The sequence below is a fragment of the Lontra canadensis genome, unplaced genomic scaffold (genome assembly GCF_010015895.1).
Source record: "Lontra canadensis isolate GAN:19392208 unplaced genomic scaffold, GSC_riverotter_1.0 scaffold33, whole genome shotgun sequence".
NCBI classification, from domain to species: Eukaryota; Metazoa; Chordata; class Mammalia; order Carnivora; family Mustelidae; genus Lontra; species Lontra canadensis.
Genome location: NW_022631027.1, coordinates 2,763,007 through 2,787,700, shown reverse-complemented (window position 1 = coordinate 2,787,700; position 24,694 = coordinate 2,763,007). Strand labels below are relative to the sequence as shown.

At 39.9% G+C, this 24,694-nt stretch overlaps 1 protein-coding gene across 1 annotated transcript in view; it reads left to right on the top strand.

Annotated features, from left to right (window-relative positions):
- Positions 1-14,915, top strand: part of GTF2B (general transcription factor IIB) — a 31,617-nt gene extending 16,702 nt beyond the window's left edge. The window contains exons 3-7 of the mRNA XM_032867060.1: positions 5,065-5,198; positions 9,876-10,022; positions 10,155-10,284; positions 12,795-13,076; positions 14,402-14,915. Coding sequence (XP_032722951.1) covers positions 5,065-5,198; positions 9,876-10,022; positions 10,155-10,284; positions 12,795-13,076; positions 14,402-14,535 — 827 coding nt within the window. The 3' untranslated portion in view covers positions 14,536-14,915. The remainder of the gene's footprint in view (positions 1-5,064; positions 5,199-9,875; positions 10,023-10,154; positions 10,285-12,794; positions 13,077-14,401) is intronic.
- The last annotated feature ends 9,779 nt before the right edge of the window (positions 14,916-24,694 follow it).

Genomic DNA, 24,694 nt, shown 5'->3' with positions numbered 1-24,694 from the left:
TAGAAAATGGGATTTTTAACAGAAAAAAATTAGATCTAGTCATAAATGTGACATACATATAATCTGATAGAAGAGCTTGAGAAAGAGTATATTTCCTTGTCCAAGAAGATTGATAATATTTCTGCCATCCCCAAAATAATGGATAGGTTTGGTGCAGCTTAGTTCAAAATCAACAGTGTTTGGTGGAGTGAATTTTTATTTGTAACGTATTGAGGTATAATTGCATGCAGTATAATGCTCAGATCCTGGATGTCCAGTTTGTGTCTTGACACTGCATATGCTGCTGTAATCAACACTAGTCAAGATGTTTAGACCATTTTCTTCCATTTTCAGAAGTCCCCTTAGTTTCTTTCTAGTCTGTCACCTCTGTCCCCAACAGCAGCAATCACTGTACTGATTTCTATCTTCATAGATTATTTTGTCTGTTTTTGAACTTTATATAAATAGTATATAGTATGATTTTTTTGGTCACTGACTTTTTGGGGGCTCAGAATAGTATTTTGAATGCATTTACATTCATGATTCATACATTCATAACATCACTGCATGAATTATTAGTTTATTTGCTGAGGGATAGCTCATTGTGTACATTCTCCTGTTAATGGACATTGGGTTGTTTCCAGGTTTTAGTAACATGAGTAATGCTACTATGAACGTTTTGTAGGTAAATATTTAAGAGTGGAAATGCCAAATCAGGAGGTAGGTGCCAATTGGCAACTATTCTCAAATTGTTCTTGAAAGATACAGAGATGAAACTTACTCTCTTTGATTTATGGTAAAAGTCTTAGTTCATTCTCTTTAGACAGCACTCTGATATATGGATTGAGAACTGTACTTGTGTGGAACAGAGACTCTACACATTGAGGCTGGGGAACCTGATCAAAGTGGTAGTAGTCACACTCTAGATGGAGGAGCACTGCTGTTCTGGATATTATGGTAGTGGTATTATTTTGGCTATTTCAGATTTTCATATATAGACTCTCTAGTGGTCATTTTACAAAAATCAGTGTTTGATTAAGAACGGAACCGGTAAAAGTTGGTGTGCTTCTCCTGTTTGTAGAACATCAAAGGATATGGGAGGTTTTGTGTATGTATGTGTGCATGTGTTTATCGGCAGGCTGCTGCTTTGCCAGAAGTGGACTATGGCTGCCTTGTGCACTTACCCTTGAAAAGATTGTGTATTGCAGTTTTCTTCCAGAGCAACTTTTAAGATGCTGCCTCATGTAAGTTTTCTTCAAATGAAAATCCTTCATGCACTCTGGTTTTTCTTGAATGGTCTGCCCTATTTCATTACTCAGGCACTTCACTGATGGTCCAGTTATAGTTTCATGATATGCTATTTGAATTATTTTGGAAATTTCATTTCTTATGAATGCTATGTTTTGAGCAGTAAAATATGAAAAGAGGGAATGGCTCTTAGCACAAATCACAAATTGTTGAATGAGGCATGTAGATTGTTCCCACATACGTGGAAAAATGACATCACTACCAAGTTCTGGATTTTCTGTTTATACTATTCTAGGCCAGCTTCCCGCCACCCACCTTCCCCACAATCCATCTTTCTTTTTAAAGGCAGTACAAAATAACCAATAAAAGAAACTCATGGTAGGTTATTTTGGGGCCAAAATGAAAATGCTATGAAATAAAATATTAGGCAAGATGCTTTATCTTTAGATTTCTAGAGAAACTTAAATATTGTGAGCATACTTCCCTGCCTTTTCGTTTATGCTGTTCTCTTAATATGTTCTTTTTTTTTTTTTTAAACTGTATTTTTTTTTTAAGATTTTATTTATTTATTTGAAACAGAGAGAGAGAGATCACAAGTATGCAGAGAGGCAGGCATAGAGAGAAAGAGGAGGAAACAGGCTCCCCGTTGAGCAGAGCCCGATGTGGGCCTCGATCCCAAGACCCTGAGATCATGACCTGAGCCAAAGGCAGAGGCTTAACCCACTGAGCCACCCAGGCGCCCTCTTAATATGTTCTTTAAACTATTATTAATGACATTTGATTTTTTTCTTTTTCGACTTAGAATTTAGCAAGTAAATCCAAATATGAAGGCCATCGTAGTTTTTTGTTTCGCATATGTTTGTGTGTTTTTATTTCTCTGACTAGGAAAATTAGATTACCATTTTTCCCTTTGAAAACATAGTGCATGGGGTGCCTGGGTGGCTCAGTCAGTTAAGAGTCCGGCTCTTGATTTTAGCTCAGGTCCATGATCTCAGGGTCCTGGGATCCGCTGTATTGGGCTCCAGCTCAGTGGGGAGTCTGCCTGAGATTCTTTCTCTCCCTCCCACTCTGCCCCTTTCCATTCCCCCTCAGCCCCTCCCCCAACTCATAAGCACCTTCTCTCTCTCTAAAATAAATCTTTAAAAAAAAACAAAAAACGAAAACAGATGGCTAGGAGGCTCAGTCAGTTAAGCGTTTGCCTTCAGCTCAGGTCATGATCCTGGGGGCCTGGGCTCTCTGCTCATTGGGAGTCTGCTTCTCCCTCCCCCTCTCCCTCCACAGTTCCACACCCCCCACCATGTTCTCTCTCACCCTTTTCACTCTCTCAAATGAATAAATAATAAATATAAAAAATGAAAACAGTAGTTCATGGAGACATCAGGGTATCACTTTATTTGGCAGATGCTTTATTAAAAGGACCTAAACTGTTTAAAAATCTTATCCTGTTTATGGTACAGATGTGTTGAATAGCGCTTTTCATGGAATAGGCACAATGTGATTTAATTTTAGGGAAAAACCTACACATGAATTAGAAAGGCAGAAAATACATATTCCAAAATATTTACAGAGGTTTTCTCTAGAGTTGAAATACAGGTAATTTCTTTCATATATATATATATATATATATATATATATATATATAACTAATATATTAATATATATGTTGGTAAGCAAGCCTTGTTATTCTTTTATAAAAAGGAAGAAAAATCAGTCTCTTTAGAGTGGTCTCTTTGAGACAAGAACCTTGTTTAATTAGTATTGCAGTGAGACTTTTAAGTCTATAATCCTAGGTTTTGTTACTTTCAGGTTAAGTTTTAAAACTTGTAGAATTACTTCCCAAGTTAGTGATACTTGTTTTTATGAGGAGGAAGCAGAGAAATCCATCGTGATGGTCCCATCCATTTAACCTTTTTGTCCTTATTTTGGGCCAGCTGCTCAATCTCTCATCCACTGAGGTTGCGTTATACACCACTCTCCCTGCTTCAGCCTTCCTTGGCCATTCTTACTTAATACAGGTCGGCATGTGGGGACCCTACCTGTCATCTCCGTTCCCTTCTGACAGGAACACATGATAATCCAAGTAATATCTGGTTACTCCCAAGTGAGCTGACTGTTCAAAGAAAAATAGTTTTCCAAAACCATCAGGAATGAATGATTCCATTGCACATTGACCTGCTTTCTTAACTATAACACTGGGATTAGATTATGATGATTATACTTGGAGTATAGCATTTTAATTAACTACATAGAAAACAGTTCAGAAGACTTAGCAGAGTCTACATTCATTTCCTTCCTTCTTTTCTCTTTGTTGCTCCTCTGATCAAATACTTGGAGCAGAGTACTCTGCTACTTTCAAAGTGTAATGTGGAGATGAATGTTTTATAACCGGTGCCTCTCTTTATTCCTCTCACCAAAAGGAGGGAAATGTCAGAATATTCTGTCATCTTGTTTTCATTTTAGTAGCAGCAAATAGCTAAATATCAAGCACTCACTTTGAACTTTTTAATCACTTTACCTGTACTGTACCTGTATTTATTTAATCTTTACAATATTTAAATTGTAAGGTTACTGGGGAAATTTAAAGCTGAAAAATGACATAATTTGCCCAAGACTAAGCGGCAAATAGTAGAGTCCATGCTCGTAACTGTTATGTTCATGGCTGTCAGTACCAGAACTTTTTTTTAATTGCTGAGGTAACTGATTTCTGCCATTCCTGTCTCCTTTCTGTTCAGGCAACAGTGCAGTGGCCTGGTTCCTGCTTTCAGTTTTATCACACTTTGGTGGGAGAGTTCAGGCTTTACAGATGTAGTAGAGAACAACAGGCTTTGGGGTCTCAGGCACATTTTCGTTCTAGTTGGGTGATCTTAGGCCAATTAATTTTATTTCTAAATTGGCAGTAAAAATGGCATCTACTTTTCGACACTGTGAGGATTAAAAGAGAACGTTCACACAACAACCACAGGCGCAAGTGTTCAGGGTCACTCTTGTCACTGTGGAGATGTTACCAGCCACTGAGCATCCCCTCCAAACCAGTAGTCAGCCAGATCTGTTCATATCTGCTCTTTTGGTATGACTACCTGGCTTTCTTCTCACTGGCTCTAGGCTTAACATTTTACTCTGTTTAACTTATTTAGCCAAAAATAACTGTTTTTGTCCAAGAGTTACTAAAACGTAAGTTTAGGCCTAGTTCTCTGCAAAGCATTTCCCATAAAAATAACTGTTTATATGAAACTGTGTGCATTAATACCATTGTGAGCAGTGTTTTCGGGGGTGTGTGTGTGTGTTTTTCTGTGCCTCTTGCAAATTTTGGTTCTGAATCATATTTATCTTTGCATCACGTATGAATGGCTTTATTTTATTTGTCTTTATTTTGACTAATTCTTTTTCTTCCAAGAGTTAGAATATGACTGTTTATAGGACAATATTTAAAGAGGGTTATGGGGGCTCCTAAGTGGCTCAGTCAATTAAGTGTCTGCCTTCAGCTTAGGCAGATCCCAGGTTCCTGGGGTCAGTCCTGCATCAGGCTCCCTGCTCAGTGGGGTGTCTGCTTCTCCCTCTACCCTTCCTTCCTGTTCATGATCTCTCTCTCTCTCAGTCTGTTTCTCAAATAAATAAAATACTTTAAAATAAATAATAAATAATAAATAGGGTTCTTATTGGACTTGCATAGTTGTTAAAGGAATGCTTCAGGACAGATGTCTGCGACGTGATACTTAAGCTGGAGCCTAGATGTCCGTGTTGAGATTTCCTAGAATAAAAGGGCCGAGTTGGGTATTACACAGTGTTCATTAAATCCTGTCCTGACAAGACCATTTAGATTGGTGTTTACATTTATAGGTGACCGGGTCATTGATGTGGGGTCTGAATGGAGAACTTTCAGCAATGATAAAGCAACAAAAGATCCATCCCGAGTTGGAGACTCTCAGAATCCTCTTCTGAGTGATGGAGATTTGTCTACTATGATTGGCAAGGTAATCGAACCTCTCTCTAGGAAATAGAAAGTGTGGACTGACCATAGATCTGGGAGTTTGGGAACTTTGCAGAAGTATCTCTCACTGCTTCCATGAGGAATTTTGACCTGAGAAAATAAGATTTACCAGTAATACAATTGTGAATGATTATTCCCTTACACATTTTTTCCACCTTAAAGGGGAGATCAGCGGGTCATGATAACAGTGTCTTTATATCTCAGGCCCTTGTTTGCATGATATTGTGCACAGAAATTGAATGTAGTGTGATCTTTATGCGTTCATATTGATATGTTCCTTGAGTATTATGAATGTCTTTTCTTTTCCCCCCCACTGAGCTAAATTGTAGCTCAGTATAGCCTATTTTCTAATATTGGTGGATTTATGACTTACCTAAGCCACATACTTAAGCTTAACGTTTGTCCTCAGTTAGGTGAGAATACGAGTACTTCATAGAATTTTGAGGGTTACATGGAAATGGAGGTAAAGTTTTTATAACACACATGTAGTGTGTGTTCAGTAAATGGTAGCTGTTGCTGTTAGATAAGGCAGCAGTGTAATCTGTCTGGCAACCTGGCTTCTTTTTGCTCTTTTATCTGAACTGGAAGTAGTGGTAGCCATATCCCAAGGAACTAATAGAAGGATGCTATTTCAGGACTTAATCTATACTCCTGCAGTCTGTTTTCAAGAAAATATTATGAAAAAGGTCATTAATTATGCTCTATAAAGTACATATAAAATTTGATGCTTTATAAAGTACATACAAAATTTGAGAACCACAGTGTAGGCTTGGTTAAAGTTGATAGTATTATATTCAGAAATATCTTTGGGTGATTTCTACATTTACTTCAGCCTTACAGGCTGGGGGATAAAAGTATACTGAGGACATTTTAAAATCTGAGATTGCAACTAATTGAATCTGTGACTTCTTTTAATGTTTAAATTTTTTTCAGTAGGAAGTACATGACTCAAACACAAATATAAAAAGAACACAACTTTCTTCACCCTTGACCCCCAACAAGTTCCCAGTGCAACCTCCTTTCCCTGTCAGAAACCAGTAACCACTATCGCTAGTTTTCTCCTGTATCCTTTGACAGTTGTTTATCCTACATGGCAAAAGTGAGTTTTTTAAGGTGTTACATTTGTCATATACTAGATTTCTATATGTATTTGGGAATATTTCCAGACTTCCTATCTTGTATTGTCCTGGCCCTGTCAAGTCCGATGTCACACCGCACTGTTAGTACCCCATAGCTTTAGTTCTTCCTCACTGCACTGCCTTCTCAGCATTTTCTTCACTCATCTTTTCCATTTAAAGTTTAGGATGCGTCACTTTGTGTTTTTTTTTTTTTTTTTAATTATTTTCAGCAAGGCGTTGGTAAGATATATTTGCAAATTAACTTAGGAAAAATCAACTTCTTTCTGATAAATCTTCTGTCCAAAAATATAATATGCTTTTCCATCTCCTTAAGTCATATATGTCCTTCTAGAGAGGTTTTCTTCATAAAGATCTTTTATGTTTAAGTTGATTCCTAGGTACTTATTTTTTTGTTGTTTTGCATTTGGAGTATTTCACTTTCGTTGCCTTATAACTGGTTAGTTGGACATATGAAGGCTATTGATTTCTGTTTAATTTTGACCTTGCCTCTCATGGATTCTGTTATTTATAGCAGTTTTACAGTGATTTTCTTGAGTATCCTAGGTATTCAGAAAAACTATCTGTAAATAGTTTATCTCTTCCTTCCCAAATGAGTACCTCTGATTTTTCTCTTGCTTAATTTTATTTTTAATTTTTAATTATTTTTTATCTTAAGTAAACACGCCACATGTGGGGCTTGAACTTAAAATCCCAAGAACAAGAGCTGCATGTGCTACTAACTGCACCAGCCAGGTGCCCCCCTGTCTTGCTCTCCTTGCCTAATTTTTAAAATGTTAACCATCTTCTGAGCTTTCAGTGAATTGTGTTCTTTTTGCTGGTGAATGGTCTTGCTTTGATGTGATGGTTGCTGAATGGTAGGTAGCTTTGGCAGTTTCTTAAAATAATGTTTACCCCATCAACTGATTCTTCCTTTCACATGTGATTTCTCTGTAGCTTGTGATACTGTCCGATAGCATTTTACCCACAGAAGAGCTTGTCTCAGAATTGGACTTCGTCCTCTCCGACCCTGCCACTGCTTTGTCACCTAAGTTTATTTAATATTCCAAATCCTCTGTTGTCATTCCAACCATCTTCACAGCATCTTCACCAGGAGTAGAGTCCAGCTCAGGAAACCACTGTCTTTGCTCATCCGTAAGAAGCAGCCCCTCCTCCGTGAACATTCGATCAGGAGATCGCAGCCATCCAGTCACATGTTCAGGCTCCCCTGCTGCTTCTAGTCCTCTCGCTGTTTCCACCACATCTGCTGTCCCTGCCTCCACTGGAGTCCTGAGCCCGCCAAGTTACCCATGAGGCTGGAATCAACTTCTTCCAGACTCCTGTTCATGTTGATATTGTGAGCTCTTCTCATCAGTCATGAATGTTCTTAATGGCATGTAGAATGGTGAATCCTTTCCACTTCTTCAGTGGACTCTGCCCAGGACCATCAGAGGAAACACTTGCTGTGTCACCTTACGAAATGTGTTTCCTAAATAAGCCTTGAGAGTAGAAATCACTCTTTGATCCACGGGCTGCAGGATGGATGTTGTGTTAGCAGGCATGAGAACAACAGTAATCCCATTGTCCAGCTCTGTCAGAGCCAGAGCTCCCCCAGACAGTCCAGGTGTATCGTCAGTGAGCAGTCATAGTTTGAAAACCATCTTCTTTTCTGAGCAGTAGTTCTCAATAGTGGGCTTAAAATACTTAGTAAACCCTGTTATAAACAGATGCGCTGTCATCCAGGCTTTGTTGTTTTATTTCTAGAGCACAGGCAAAGTAGATAGCATAATTGTTAGGGGCCCTAGGATTGTCAGACTGGTACGTGAGCATTGGCTTCAACTTCAAGTCACCAGCTACATTAGGCCCTAACAACAGAGACAGGCTGTTGAATCTTTGAAGCCAGGCATTGACCTCTCTCTCCTCTCCAGCTGAGGAAGTCCTAGATGGCATGTTCTTCCAATAGAAGGCAGTTTCTTCTACTTTGAAAATCTGTTGTTGAGTGTAGCCACCTTCATGAATTCTCATAGTTGCGTCTTCTAGAGAACTTGCGGCAGCTTCTCTGTCAGCACGTGCCCTTCATCTTGTGCTCTATAAGAGATGGCTTCTTTTCCTTCAACCTCAGAAACAAACCTCTGCCAGCTTCCAACCTCTCTCCTGGGGCTTCCTTACCTCTCTCAGCTTTCACAAATTGGGAGAATTAGGGCCTGGCACTGGATTAGGCACTGGCTTAAGGGAATGTTGTGGCTGGTTTGATCTTCCATCCAGGCCATTAACACTTTCATATCATCAAGATATCAGCAAGAAGGCTGTTTCGCTTTCTTACCATTTGTGTGTTCACTGGAGAGTAGCACTTTTAATATCCTTCAAGAACGTCTCCTTGGCATTCACAACTTGGCTTTTTGGCACAAGTGGCCTAGCTTTCAGCCCATCTCAGATTTTGACATGCCTTCCTTTACTAAGCTTCATCATTTCTAGCTTTTGATATAAAAGTGAGAAGCATGTGACTATTCCTTTGACTCAGAGAGGCCATTAAAGGGTTATTAATTGGCCTAATTTCATCAGTATTGTTGAGTCTTAGGAAACAGGAAGGCCCAAGGAGGGGGAGAGAGATGGGGGAACAGCTGCTCAGTGGAGCAGTCAGAACGCACAAATTTATTAAGCTTGCCATCTTCTAAGTGTGCAGTTTTTGGAGCCCCAAAATGACTAAAATAGTAACATCAAAGATCACTGATCACAGGTCACCATGAGAAATAGAGTAAGTTGGAAATGTTGCAAGAATTACCAACATGTGGGGCGCCTGGGTGGCTCAGTGGGTTAGGCCGCTGCCTTCGGCTCAGGTCATGATCTCGGGGTCCTGGGATCGAGCCCCGCATCGGGCTCTCTGCTCAGCAGGGAGCCTGCTTCCTCCTCTCTCTCTGCTTGCCTCTCTGCCTGCTTGTGATCTCTCTCTGTCAAATAAATGAATAAAATCTTTAAAAAAAAAAAAAAAAAAAAAAAAAGAATTACCAACATGTGACCGAGACCTGAAGTGAATAATGGCACCAGTAGACTTGCTCAACGTGGGGTTGCCATAAAGCCTCAATTTGTTAACAGCAGTACAAAAATATAATCTCTGCAAAGTGCAGTAAGTGACGCACAATAAAACAGGGTATGCCTTTTTTCTTCATTAATTACTGTGCTGGCTTGGGGCGTGGGAGAAAGATTTTCTAATTTGAAGAAGTACCTATTTGTAGTGTTTCGTGAGTTTTTATCAAAAAATGGCTTTCGAGTTTTATTTGCTTGCCTTTATAGCACCTTTGGAGATGATCCTTTGATGTTTCTCTTTGGTCTGTTAATGTGATGGTTGATATTACTGGGTCCTCTCACAGATACTCATTTAAGCCATCTCAATCTGGTACTTGTTCTACTAAGGAATAAGGAGGAGGCACAGGGTAGAATTCTTGGGCTTACGCAGTCAGATCGTGGAAGTTGTTTTCTTAGAAATGTCTGTTCATTCATATTTAAAGAATCTTTTTTGCATGAAGTTGTAAAACTTTGTTTTATAGGGTACAGGAGCTGCCAGCTTTGACGAATTTGGCAATTCTAAGTACCAAAATCGGAGAACAATGAGTAGTTCTGATCGTGCAATGATGAATGCTTTCAAAGAAATCACTACTATGGCAGACAGAATCAACCTCCCTCGGAATATAGTTGTAAGTTCTTGTCTGTCTCCTTTAAGCCATTGTGGCATTGACTTAGCATAATTTAATGAACGCATGAAATTTTGATATTGCAACTAATTAAATGGCCTAGAGTTAATTAAACTTAGTTTCTTTGCTTTCAAGGATCGAACAAATAATTTATTCAAGCAAGTGTATGAACAGAAGAGCCTGAAGGGCAGAGCTAATGATGCCATAGCCTCCGCTTGTCTCTATATCGCCTGTAGACAAGAAGGGGTTCCTAGGACATTTAAAGGTAAGTTTTTAGTTGCAAAGATTGCAAAGTTATGTAATAACCGCGATAAAGTAACAGACCAAAGTCAAGCAGCTTTGACACTATGTAGCTGTCATGTTTTCCTGGTTACATATTGGAATCCATCTTAGTATCATTCCCAAATGTCTCTTTATTTTATTCCTTGACAGAAATTCATTGTATGATCCTAACCATATTCTTTTCAGACTATTTTCCCATGTAACGTCGCTTTAGTTCATGTGAGCTCTGTGTTCTTTGCTCATGAGATCTTTTGAACTGACTCGTTGGGGGTGTTTGAGGCCCGGCATCATAAGCCAGAGGGTGCCTTCCCTACTAATTAAGTCTATACACTTGACGCGTGGAAAACCATATCCGCTCCCAGCACAGGTCTCTACCGTGAAGGAGTCAAGCCTTAGGAAACGTCAGCGCCATTTGTTCCAAGTTACACAGTTTGCACTTTCACACTTAACGTCGGAGCCTTTGAGAGAACTAGTATTTTCCGTCCAGTTTGCAGTCACGATGAATAGGTAACAGCTGTTCAGAGAGGCTGTGGGGCTTCCTCTTTCACCGCCAGGGTTCATTTCTGCGTAAGACTTTCATTACCTTTCATTCATCAGTGAATATTTACTATGAGGCATGGCTTTTATCCTCATCATCTTTTTGGTTATTACAACTTAAAATTAAGGCTTTTGCTAAATTTGTTCTGAAAGTGGTAGTTTAATTTTTAGACAACAGGATCAAATATTTGATCTCATTTTGTTACAGCCTGTAATCCCAGAGATTGCCCGTGCATGTGACTTCACGTAGCTTGAGAAGTATTCTTTAGTTTTCAGTGTTTTCTTTCATCTTGGTACACCTACTCCTTACAACATACATAAATACATACATACATAAGGATCAACGAAGTTTTAGAATTTTTGAAGCAACTTCCTTGTCTGAATTGAAATTTAGAGAAGTTAATATTGAAATAATAAGATCCTACATTTAACTTAAGACTTACTTGAAGTGTGATACATACTTACAGAGGGGTGCCTGGATGGCTCAGTCCGTGAAGCACCTGACTCTTGTTTTAGCTCAGGTCATGGTCTCAGGCTCATGAGATCAATCAAGTCCAGCACCAGGCTCTGTGCTCCGTGCAGAGTCTGCTTGAGAGTCTCCCTCCCTCTCCATCCTCCCTGCATCTCCCCCTACTTGTGCACACTCTCTCTCTCTAAAAAATAAATCTTTTTAGATTAACTGAGAAATTTTAAATGAGCTCTGTGGGAACTATCACTGAGAAGATCCGAGATTCATTTATAAGGCATGATTTGTTCTTTATTGATGTAATTGATACGTTATATAGCATATATCCCATATATACCATAGGTGAATTTTGGGTGCCCAGTATCGCACATTGGACCCTTGAACAACTTGAATTGGAACTGCATGTATCTACTTATATGCAGATTTTTTTGACGTATAGTGTAGTACTGCAAGTGTAGTTTCTCTTACGATTTTAATATTGTCTCTAGCTTTATTCTAAAAAGAGAGTATATGATACAAATACAAATGTTGACCATTATCACTAAGGCTTTCAGACAACAGTACGCTATCGGTAGTTAAGTTTTTGGGGAGTAAAAAATTACACATAGATTTCTGTGCTGGAAATTGGCACCCCTAGCCCCTGAGTTGTCCAGGGGTCAACTGTAATTTGACATCTGTTACATACTACAGAGCAATCACTGAAAGTCTAGTGACCATCCATCACCGTACAGTTGACTCCCTTCACTCATTTTGCCTACTCCCCAACTCCTTTCCCCTCTCATAACCACCAGGGTGTTCTCTGTGTGTCCATGAGTTTGTTTTTATTCATTTGTTTTTGTTTTTTTTTAGATACCACATGTTATGCATAATACCCTCTAGATCCGTGCATGTTGTTGCAAATGAGATCTCATTCATTTTTGTGACTGAATAGTGTGTGTTGGTGTATGTACCTACCACTTCTTCGTCCATCCCTCCACTGATGACATTTAGATTGTCTCCATATCTTTTTGAATCTGTGTTTTTGTATTCTTTTTATAAATACCCAGAAGTGGAATAGCTGGATCATAAAGTATTTCTATTCTGGTTTTTTGAGGAGCCTCCATCTTTTTCCATAATGGCTGCGCCAGTTTACATTCCCACCAGCAGTACGTGAAGGTTTCAGTTTCTCACATCCTTTCCCCTCTCCAACACTTGTTATTTCTTGTCTTTTTGATAATAGCCATTCTGACCAGTTTGAGGTGATATCTCATTGTGGTTTTGATTTGCATTTTCCTATAATTAGTGATGTTGAGCATCTTTTCATGTGCCTATTTTCATCTGTATGTTGTCTCTGGAAAAATCTCTATTCAGATCCCTCTGCCTATTTTTTAATCAGGCTATTTAAGGCATGATTGCACGTTTGCAATCAGAATGTATTTTATAATCAGAAATGATGTATTCTTAAATGAACCGTATGACTTACATGGATTTATTTAATTTTTTCCTTTCAGAAATATGTGCTGTGTCACGAATTTCTAAGAAAGAAATTGGTAGATGTTTTAAACTTATTTTGAAGGCTTTAGAGACCAGCGTGGATTTGATTACAACTGGGGACTTCATGTCCAGGTTTTGTTCCAACCTTTGTCTCCCTAAACAAGTGCAGATGGCAGCTACACATATAGCCCGTAAAGCTGTGGAACTGGACTTGGTTCCTGGAAGGAGCCCGATTTCTGTGGCGGCGGCGGCCATTTACATGGCTTCACAGGCATCAGCTGAGAAGAGGACCCAAAAAGGTAGGACTCTTTCTCAGGAAGAATAGTGATGAAATTGTGAAGGCTGTAGTATGTAATTGTATTTCCATTTTTTTTTTTTTTAAGATTTTATTTATTTATTTGACAGAGATCACAAGTAGGCAGAGAGGCAGGCAGAGAGAGAGGAGGAAGCAGGCTCCCTATTATCCATTCCTTTGGCCTTAATTTTGAGAAGACTCAAGGAAATTTTGAGTCTTCTGGTAAAATTGAGAAGTTAAAACTAAGCCGAGTGTCCTTACCTTTATTCCAATCAGCAGCACAAAAGTGTTCATCTTGGCACTTTCTGTTGTTTGTGTTACATGAAGTTTTTGGGTTTTTTGAGATGTAAGCCTTTTTCTTCCCTTCCCAGCAGCCAGTTGACAGTCACCATCTCCATGCCTAGAAGACAGATAGGTAACAAATGTAACACAACATGAGACGACATTTAAAATGAGCTCATTGCACACTGATGGCAGGCATCCACACTGAAAATCCGTAAAACCTTAGGCGTTGATCTGTGAAAAGGTGGTAAAATGAGTTTGCAGTAAAGCCTATGTTTTAAAAATCCATTTTGATTAAGAATTTATGATCAAACAGTTGTCACATATCAGTCCCTTGGGACTCCTTTTAATAAAAAGGAAAAAGGTGACAGTGACTTTGAAGGGTAAAACTAGATCTCCTAGGCTTCTGTAATAGACTAGAAATACGTGAACTCCCAATGCTCAGTGTTATGTGTCTGTTAACAGTGAAAATATCTACATGATGCTAGAATGTACTGCTGTATTAAGTAGATGCATACTGTCTGATGTACTAAGTAGAAAAATGAGGTAGGACAGTCTTTAACATATGATTCCAAAAGAATCTTTTAACAGAAGAACAGAATTTACTACGGGTGTTACAGGGGAACTTTTAAACATGGAAATAATAAAGTGAGTTTTTAAGAATGTATTCATGGATTACTTCCATGATCCTCAGAAAGACTTCTGTGAAGGAAAAGCGGTCAGTTCTCAAAAGGACAGTTAGTACAAGAGTTCTCGCTCCTAGTGCTGTGCCCTGAGCACTCTTCCCATGGCCTGCAACGAGTAGAGCTCTTCATATAGCCGAGACAGCCCTTTGAGGTGATGGGGATACTGCCGTTACTACTGTTACCAACCGTAGCCCTCCTACCTACCTTTTAGTATGGATTTGCATTGTTAGGTTTTGAAAGTCAACGTCCCTGGGGTTTTCAGTTTGGATTTTATACTACTCTATCTCACACATTGGAATGCAGGTTGTAGATGGGAGATAAGATGGAAGTTGGAATTAATATTTTGATTTTGATCTTTTAGAAATTGGAGATATTGCTGGTGTTGCTGATGTTACAATCAGACAGTCCTACAGGCTAATCTATCCTCGAGCCCCAGATCTGTTTCCTACAGACTTCAAATTTGACACCCCTGTGGACAAACTACCACAGCTGTAAACTGAGGCAGCTAATGTCAAACTCTTCTCAACACTGAACTTGGCCTGTTGTACATAGCCTATACCAAGTGCTGGATTGAGCCTCTCTTTAATAAGGAAAAACAAAAGACATGGTACGCATTCCAGGGCTAAATATTAATTGCTTGGCATTCTGTATGTATATACTAGTAAAACATATTTAATGATTTAAATTTCTTATTGAATTTGCTTTCTTTTGTAGCAATCTAGGAAACTGTATTTTGGAAGATATTTGAAATTATGTAATTCTTGAATAAAATGTTTTTCAAAACTAAGGTTTTTGTTATAATTACATGTTAAATGTAATTTATAATTACAAATAATGCATATCATTGCAGCTAATAAAGCTGATAGAGGTCCTTGTTTTCTGTTTCTTTTCATGTGTATTTTGTTTATATAACAAAGTCAGGCTTTGGGAACCACCGCTGACACCAGGAAAATCAAAGAGGGTGTGTGCAATTTGTATATATATATATATATATATATAAAAAGCCAGAGTGGTAAACTGGACCTTGAAAGGCATTTTGCAATTTTTGGATGTTAATATTTCATTTTATAGAACCTGCATCATCTGTAATTATTTTTATTTGCTAAAATACTCATAGGGTGAAGAATATTCAAAATAGATTATTGGGCCTAGGAATGTCCAGGGATTCTATTTAATAAGCATGCCTCCACCCCGTAGGTGATTAGGATGTGTAGGTGTTTTGCATATCACTCTTAGAGGAACATCTTGACTATAATCTTAACTAGGCACTGAAGGTAAAGACCAACAGAATTTTGCCCTTTTACCAAGTAGGTAGTTTGTAAAGGGACTTGAATCCATGCTAATAAACATCACCTTACAGTGTGAACTGCACTGCCTTAAAGCAGGTGGTCCCGGTTCTTACACATCTCTCAAGAGTTCAGCACTAGATTAGAAGGATGTCTCCTATTGTGGTCTAGTAGACAGATGACACTCTGGTCTGAAAAGGGACTTTCTCCTCTAGAAGATCAGACTTTCATTTCTACTGACCATGGAAGGGGGATGGCTACTGGACCATGAAGATAAATGGTATTTCTCCTTTGCACAAAACATAGGACACAAACGGTACTACTCAAAGCTGGGAGAGAACACCAGAGAAATAAGCACAAGAACAGCAGTGATGACTCCAGGCAGAACCCATGCCACCCAGAACAAAACCCAGGAAGAAGAAGAAATCTTAGGCCTCACGGGCACCACATCTTTGGTCCCGGGCACCACACCCTTCCATCTTTCCAAGCATGGACTGAGCACAGCAGTCCTCTCCTCTGATGCTCCCTAGTTTCTAGTGACTGACCACAAAAGTTCCCACCCACTAAAGACTTCTCTGCAAGCTGCAATCAGCTAGATCTTAAAATAGTTTTTTTTGCTATTATCGAAAGTCCGTACATGCACATTAGAAACATTTGGAAAATGCATCATGAAAATACCCACAAGCCGCTTGGAAATAAGCACCAATATTTTGATATTTTGTTCTTTCCAGCTGTTCGGCTATGCTGTATTTTTAAAATATAGTTGCAGTCCAGGTATAATAATAGGATTTGTTTAGTATTTTCATTTCCCTTCTTATAAAAATGTATTCAGTAACTAAAAAAATGGAGAGAAGCATAAAGGGGATTAAAAACCCTAGCCCTGGGGCACCCGGGTGGCTCAGTGGGTTACACCTCTGCCTTCGGCTCAGGTCATGATCTCAGGGTCCTGGGATCAAGCACCGAATCGGGCTCTCTGCTCAGCGGGGAGCCTGCTTCCTCCTCTCTCTCTCTGCCTGCCTCTCTGCCTACTTGTGATCTCTGTCAAATAAATAAAATCTTAAAAAAAAAAAAAAAAAAAACCCTAGCCCTTGCCACTTAGGTATGTCACCATTTTGGTCTATTTTTTGTGTTCTATACATTTTTTTTCCTCATTCTGTACTTCATTTTCTTAAGAATATAAGCTGTTTTTTTCTATTAACATATAATGTTTATCATTTGTTTCAGGGATATAGGTCATCGGTCTTACATTAATTCACAGCACTCAGTGCAACACAAACCCTCCCCAGTGTCCATCACCTAGCCACCCCATCCCTCCCACCCTTCCTCCCCTCCAGCAACCCTCAGTTTGTTTCCTGAGATGAAGAGTCTCTTATGGTTTGTCTCCCTCTCTGGTTTCGTCTTGTTTCATTTTTTCCTCTCTTCTCCTACGATCCTCTGCCTTGTTTCTTAAATTCCACATATTAGTGAGATTATATAAAAACTTTCAGGACAAACAAAAAGAATTAGTGATCACCAAACCAGTCCTACAAGAAATACTTAAAAGTGTCCTCTAAGCAAAGAGAGCCCAAAGGTAACATAGACCAGAAAAGAACAGAGACAATATACAGTAACAGTCATCTTACAAGCAATAAAATGACACTAAATTCATATCTTTCAGTAGTTACCCTGAATGTAAATGAGCTAAATGCCCTGATGAAAAGACACAGTTTATCAGATTGGATTAAAAAAACAAGACCCATCAATATGCTGTCTGCAAACTTTAGACCCCAAGACACCTCCGGATTTAAATTGAGGGGGTGGAAAACAATTTAACATGCTAATGGACATCAAAAGAAAGCTGAGGGGGCAATCCTTGCACCAGACAAATTAGATTTTAAACCAAAGACTGTAATAAGAGATGAGGAAGGACACTGTATCATAAAGGGTCTATCCAACAAGAAGATACAACAGTTTTAATTATCTATGCCCCTAACATGGGAGCGGCCAATTATACAATCCAATTAATAAAATTAAAGAAACATATCAATAATAATACAGTCATAGTAGGGGACAAAACACTCCCCTTACCCCCCTCACTGCAATGGAGAGATCATCGAAGCAAAAGCCCAATAAGGAAATAAGGGCTTTGAATGACGCACTGGACCAGATGGACATCACAGACATATTCAGAATATTCCAACCTAAAGCAACAGAATACACATTCTTCTCTAGTGCACATGGAATATTCTGCAGAATAGATCACATTCTGGGTCACAAATCAGATCTCAACCAGTACCCAAAGACTGGGATCATTCCCTGCATATTTTCGGACCACAATGCTCTGAAACTAGAACTCAACCACAAGAGGAAAGCTGGGAAGAACTCAAATACATGGAGGCTAAGAAGCATCCTGCTAAAGAATGAATGGGTCAACCAGGAAATTAAAGAAGAATTTTAAAAATTCATGGAAACAAATAATAAGGAAAACACAACTGTTCAAAATCTGCGGGATACAGCAAAGGCAGTCATAAGAGGAAAGTATATAGCACTGTGTTCTGTACCTTTAAAAAACTTGGATCAGCAGAACTATTTTAAAGATTAGGGCAGAAGGTATGTTTGAGAAATGGAGTCTATATTCTGGTAGGTATCTCTTAAATAAAATTCTAGTTTTTAAAAATTCTGTGTCACATATGCTTCGATCAGTTTAACTTCATTCCAGATATTCAAGGGAAAATGCCAGGTCAAAAGGTAAAGTAGTAGTCATGTCACTTCTCTTTTCTTCTCCCCCACCTCCAGCCTCTGAGTGTGGGTGTTCTCAAGGCATATGGCTGTGTTTGGAGTCCATGAATTGTTAGTGACCCTTTGGGGGAGTCATTTAATCTGACAACTGGAACATTTTCACTTAGGGAAAAGGGGACAATCCACGGCAATTCCACATTTTGGCCTCTGTGCCCTCTAGCATCCCCCCCACCACCACCGCCCCAATGAGACCTATTCCTTATTTGTCCATCTGCTTCAAGGCTGTTACAAATAGAGGTTTATGGCTGGCTGATTATCTCCCAAAATCCACTCATGATGTGGAGTGTTCAAGTGCAACGAGTGGATCTTAGTATGGTAAAATTACTAACACTTAGCCATTAAATCCTGGCCAGGTCCTTCTAACCAGTGAAAGAGATCTAACATATTCTAAACCAGTGATTGTGCGTGGTTTTTATTTGTCTTTTGCAGTCTGGAAAATCTCCCTGTACACCAGGGGACACCCACCCTGTTGAGGGCTGAAATCGAAGCCAGCTTCGATCGGGCCCACATTTTAGCGGATTAGGAATATTAGAAATGTAAGGCAATTTCTGTGAAGATAAAGTAGGTCCAACCTGTTCATGCTAGCATCTTTAAACAGTTGAAATCTTAGTTAATTAATGTGGTCCCAAACTCTCTGGAAGCCACTTTCATTGACAATCTCTGCTACAAGTTTGAAGATTTAATCCTAAATTTCATGGAATCTGAGTTTAAGCACTCTGGTCCAATTTCCCCATTTTATAGATTAGAGAAACCTGGAGAAACCAAAAGACCTGTCCAAGTTTACTTAGCAGGAGACAGAGGACTAACTCTGGTCTCCTGGTCCCACAATTCAGTGCTGTTTGCTGTTAAACTATGCTGTTGAGGCTTATTTTCCAGGAGGCTGCCTCAGGGTTGACTTTAGTTGTAGCCTTCAAATACAATTCTGTTCAGTTCAACACTATCATTCAATGCAATACTTGCATCCGGCTTTTTGGGGGAAAGCTCTTCATAGTGAGTTTCTGAATTCTTTTTAAATCAGCTCAGGTGACAAGGAGTTAATAGCTAGAAACTGCTCTCTAGCTCTTCCTCTGAACTAAATGCTTCCTAAACTAGATGCCTCTTGATAGTAAGCCTTTGTGTTCAAACCAACAAATGTACTTTACCCATGGTTGTCTTTGGTTTCTGAGCTAATTTTCTATCACAGGTGCAAGATTTACTTTAATTATCAAGATGAACAGCTGAGGAGGTCAGCCTATTACCCATCTGGTCCTAATCCAGCCAGGAGGCCTGTCTGTGCCCCATGCCAATATTTCTAATTGTCAATGGCCCTGACTTTTCCTGTTGCTGGAGTTTTAATCTCATCTGCCAATTGTGGAGCTACGGACAGATTCCCTGGCCCCCTAAACACCTCCCTACTCACCCCCTCCCGGATATTTCCACAGACACACTCCCTTCAACAGGATCTCAGAATTGCAAGGTGTCACAACACAAGTACCGTTCCAGGCCCACAGAGGCCAAGCACGTCTCACAAACATAAACTTCCATTCCTTGTGTTCACTGGCATCTCTCTGGCCAGGGGAGACTTCTAACTGCCAACCCAGGAGGATGAAACTCACACAGAGTGAAAGAGGGAGAGGGAAAAGGTGACCACAGAGCTTTGCTTTCCCTTTGCACAGTATCAGAACAATTCTCATGCCCTCTATGTGATCAGCATCAGCCTGTGGCTGGCACAGCCATTATTGGAAATGATAAATGTTTTCAGACATCTGAGAAAGAAGGAAGATCACTGGTATGCGAGATACTTAATAAGAGCAAGAAAACAAGTAGAAGTGATGTTATGTTGAATTTAAGATTCTGCCAAGAAATATTTTGTTTTAAATTGACATAAGTGACAAAACCACAATAGGACTGTGTGTAACGCTCTTAGAGGTATTGAAAAGGCTGGTGTGCTCTACCTCGTTCCAAAAGATGGGTTTTGGTGGGGAGAGTTCCATGAGGCTCCCAGATGAAGACACATCAGTCATGCTGAATACTTCACTGGGGATACTTAAGCAGAAACTTGGCTGCTCTGCCGGAGGTTTCTTGGAATGTTCTTACTCCCTCTGTGGCTCCTTCTAGTTCTATGATGATGAGACACCAGAAAGCCAAATGATGGACCTCGAAATTTCAACCCCCTCCCACATGGCTGTGGCCAACAGATCTCACCTGCTATACAGTCAGCTCCTCTCACTGTTCTAATTTGTGAACATGAGGGTGAACTGCACGTGCTGGAGCCACGTCTGCACCCTCCCATGGAAGCCCCAGGCCTCCACAGTTTGATGTCCCTGCTCTAGAGGACCATTAAAATGCCTCTTAAAAATGTTACTAAAAAAATAATAAAACCATTACTGAATACCCACTATCTCTAATATGCAGATAGAAGACGGTAAGGATAGACTCAAAGCCATAGCCAAATTGTGTCTGGGCCAAAGCGCAGACCCCTTCTGTCCCCAAACTGGGCCCCCACCCTGCTTTTGCTCTGGTTGTCTTATGTGTTGAAGTAACACTGAAGATTGTGCTTGAAAGGGAAGATTAAAAATGAAGGAGCGGGGCGCATGGGTGGCTCAGTGGGTTAAACCTCTGCCTTTGGCTCAGGTCATGATCCCAGGGTCCTGGGATCGAGCCCCGCGTCGGGCTCTCTGCTCAGCGGGGAGCCTGCTTCTACCTCTCTCTCTGCCTGCCTTTCTGCTTACTTATGATCTCTGTCAAATGAATAAATAAAATCTTTAAAAACAAAAACAAAAACAAAAGAGCAGAGTGCTCTGGTGTATTTAAAAAAAAATGAAGGAGCAACTCTTAACTCCTTCATTTAACAGATGAGAACAGTGGGGTGAAATGTTCACCTATCACTAGTGGGGTGAAATCACGTGTCCCAGATCCCACTACTAGATGGTAGCGAAATGATGGCTAGTCCCAGTCCTCTTGCCACCTCCATGTGCTGATTTTCAAAATGGTTCTTTTTTTTTTTTTTAAGAGTTTATTTATTTGTCAGAGAGTGAGATAGAGCATGCACAAGCAGGCAGAGAGGCAGGCAGAGGCTGAGGGAGAAGCAGTCTCCCTGCCAAGCAAGGAGCCTGATGCGGGACTCGATCCCAAGACCCCGGGATCATGACCTGAGCCGAAGGCAGCGGCTTAACCGACTGAGCCACCCAGGCGCCCCCAAAATGGTTCTTGTCTTAAGTGACAGCATGTATGTGGAAGTTCCCTAGATGAAGAGGGATGAAGCTTGCATAAGTGATGATTTTGGGGGAATTGTCAGAGGGACGCCTTCCTCGTTGGGCTGGAGCCCAGCAGCAGTTCATGTCAACAACTGATCTTAGGTTGGATCTCCATCACTCCTGACTATGTGGTATTATTCTAAATGTCTTTGTAGAGGGCCAAGCGGGCCACTTATTGTCCACTGTGTAGACTCTGCGGACACAATGAGACAGTGTAAGAGGCGTGGACAGAGCCCAAGGGCATCAGAGAGGAGGAAAGGCTCATTTCACATGTGTGCAAAAGAGTGGGGCATAAAGTGGGGAAGAAAGGCTTTTTTACTTGGAAAAGGCTTTTGGAAGCTAAGTGGAAATCGCATTGGTGGAGAGATATGCCTGGGATGTGGCTGGTACATGGCCCCTTATGGGCCACATGTCGTAGGTCCCAGTCCTTTGTCTCTACCACATAAATGGTGCTTGCTCATGTACTTTTCTCCCTTCTAATGGCCACAGCCTACTTTAGGCCTTTATCACCCGCCACGACTGCTGAGGCGGCTCCCAGCCAGCGCTCCTGCCTTCAGTCTGGCCCCCTCTGATTCTTTCTCCACGCGGCAAATCTAATCACACCTCCACCAGCTGAAAATGTTTCAGGGCCTCTGAGGCAGAGACAGTTTATCAGGCAACTAAGGAAACTTGACATGCATGGGCACAGGTCTTTCAAGGTTCTGAACTTAACTTTTGTAGCCATAAATACAAATCGGGGATTTCTTAAATAGGGCCCCATTGTATCTGAATTCTGTACAATTCAGAATTGTATACACTTCTGGCCCCACAAAACTTAGATCTCCTCTTGTGATAAAGCATCCTTTCAGTATGGTGTGTACAAGTCCTGGGCATAGGACCCTTTCTTTCCTCATCTGTACGCACCTACCCCATTGCAGTTTATCCATACACTCCAGCCACAGTCATGTTTCATTTCCTCAGAAGTGCCAGAACACAATGTAATCATTAAAATGTGTAACTTTAGGGGCACCTGGGTGGTTCAGTGATTTAAGCATCTGCTTTCAGCTCAGGTCATGATCCCAGAGTCCTGGGATCCAGTCCCGTGTCGGGCTTCCTGCTCAGGGGTGAGTCTGCTTCTTCCTCTACCCCTCCCTCCTGCTTGTGATCTCTCTCTCTCTTTTTTCTCTCTCTCATGCTCTCTCTCTCTCTCAAATAAATAAATAAAATCTTGATTAAAAAAAAAAGAGAAGTGTTATGTTCTTTCATCTATGGGAAATCTCAAATATATCCTCTCTCTTAGAACCCTTCCTGGCCTCCCCTTCCCTCGACTCAATACTACTCAGGTATCAAGCTAAGTCCCAAGACATCTGGGAAGTCCTCACTGACTCCCTAGCCTGGATTTCTGAGGTACTCCCAGAGCACCTTGCCCTCACCTTAGAGGAGGCTTGATCCTCTACACTGTCATTGCCAAGTGACTTAAATGTGCCCCTACTGGATTGTATGCTCTACGGAGGCATTGTCTTGTTAGTTGGCACTAGTATCTGGTGACCAGTAATAGGGGATCAATAAATATTTTTTGAATGAATAAACATCATATCTTCATTTCTAATGTTGGTCAAACAACATATAATGAGGCCATGTCCTCCCCATTTGGACAAAGCAGCAATTTTTTTTTTTTTGTATTTTTGATAGCATAAAACTTAGCTGTAAAAAAAAGTTCTTTGAATTTCAAGTTTCCCTTTGAAATTGGCTATTCACAGAAATAGAACAAACAATCCTAAAATTTGTGTGGAACCAGAAAAGACTCAAACTGAAACAATCTTGAGAAAGAAGAACAAAGTTGAAGGCATCACAATCCCTGATTTCAAGCTATATTACAAAGCTACAGTAACAGTATGGTTTGGGCATAAAAACAGACACAAAGATCAATGGAACAGAATAGAGAGCCCAGAAATAAATGCATGCATATATGTCAATCACTTATCAACAAAGGAGCCAAGAATATACAATGGGGAAAGGAAGGTTTCTTCAGAAGATGGTTTGGGAGAATTGGACAGTCACAAGCAAAAATGAAACTAGACCACTGTCTTATATCATACACAAAAATTAACATGAATTATAAGAAACTGAATGTAATGTCTGAAACCATAAAACTCCTAGAAGAAAACATAGATGGTGAGCTCCTTGACACTGGTCTGGGTAATGATTTTTTTAGATTTGATACCAAAAGCAAAGGCAACAAAAGCAAAAATAAACAAGTGGAGACTACACCAAACTAAAAAGCTCTGAATAGCAATGGAAACTCATCAACAAAAAGGCAACCTACTAAATGGGATAAAATATTTGCAAACCAAATATCTGATAAGGCATCAATATCCGCAACATATAAGGAACTCAAACAACTCAATTAAAAAATGGGCAGAGGACCCGAATAGACATTTTTTCTAAAGAAGACAAACAGATGGCCACCAGGTACTTGAAAAAAAAAGCTCAACATCACTCAGCATCAGGGAGATGCAAATCAAAACCACAATGACACATCACCTTACATCTATTAGAATGGAAACTGTGGAAAAGACAAAGACCAAGTGTTGGCAAATATGTAGGGCAAAGGGAGCCCTTGTGCACTGTTGGTGGGAATGCAAACTGGTGCAGCCACTCTGGAAAACAGTATGGAGGTTCCTCAAAAAATAAAAAAAATGGGATTATCATATAATTCAGGAATACCACTTCTGAGTATTTATCTGAAGAAAACAAAAACAAACTTGAAAAGATATCTCTACCCAATGTTCATTTCAGCACTATTTATAATAGCCAATATATGGAAACAACTTCGATGTCCACCAGTGGATGAGTGGATAAAGTAAAAATATGCAATATACACACAAACACATTATTCAGCCATAAAAAGAAGGAAACATTGCCATTTGTGACAACATAGATGGACCTTGAGGGCATTGTGTTAAATGGAAGAAGTCAGAGAAAGACAAATGCTGTATTATCTCAGTTATATGTGCAATCTGAAAAACAAAACAATACAGCAAGCTCATAGATGGGATAGATTGGTGGTTGCAGAGGTGGTGTTGGCAGGGGGCGGGCAGGGGGGTGGTGAAATGAGTGAAGGTGATCAAAAGGTACAAATTTCCAGTTATAAAATCAATAAGCCATGGGGATATAATGTAGAGTATGGTGACTATAGTTAATACAACTATACTGCATATTTGAAAGTTGCTAAGACAAGAATATCTTAAAAGTTCTTATCACAAGAAAAAAGTTTCTGTAGCTAAGTATGGTGAAAGACATTAATCATATTTACTTTGGCAATCATCTTGCAATATATACAAATGCCGAATCATCATACTGCACACCTGAAAC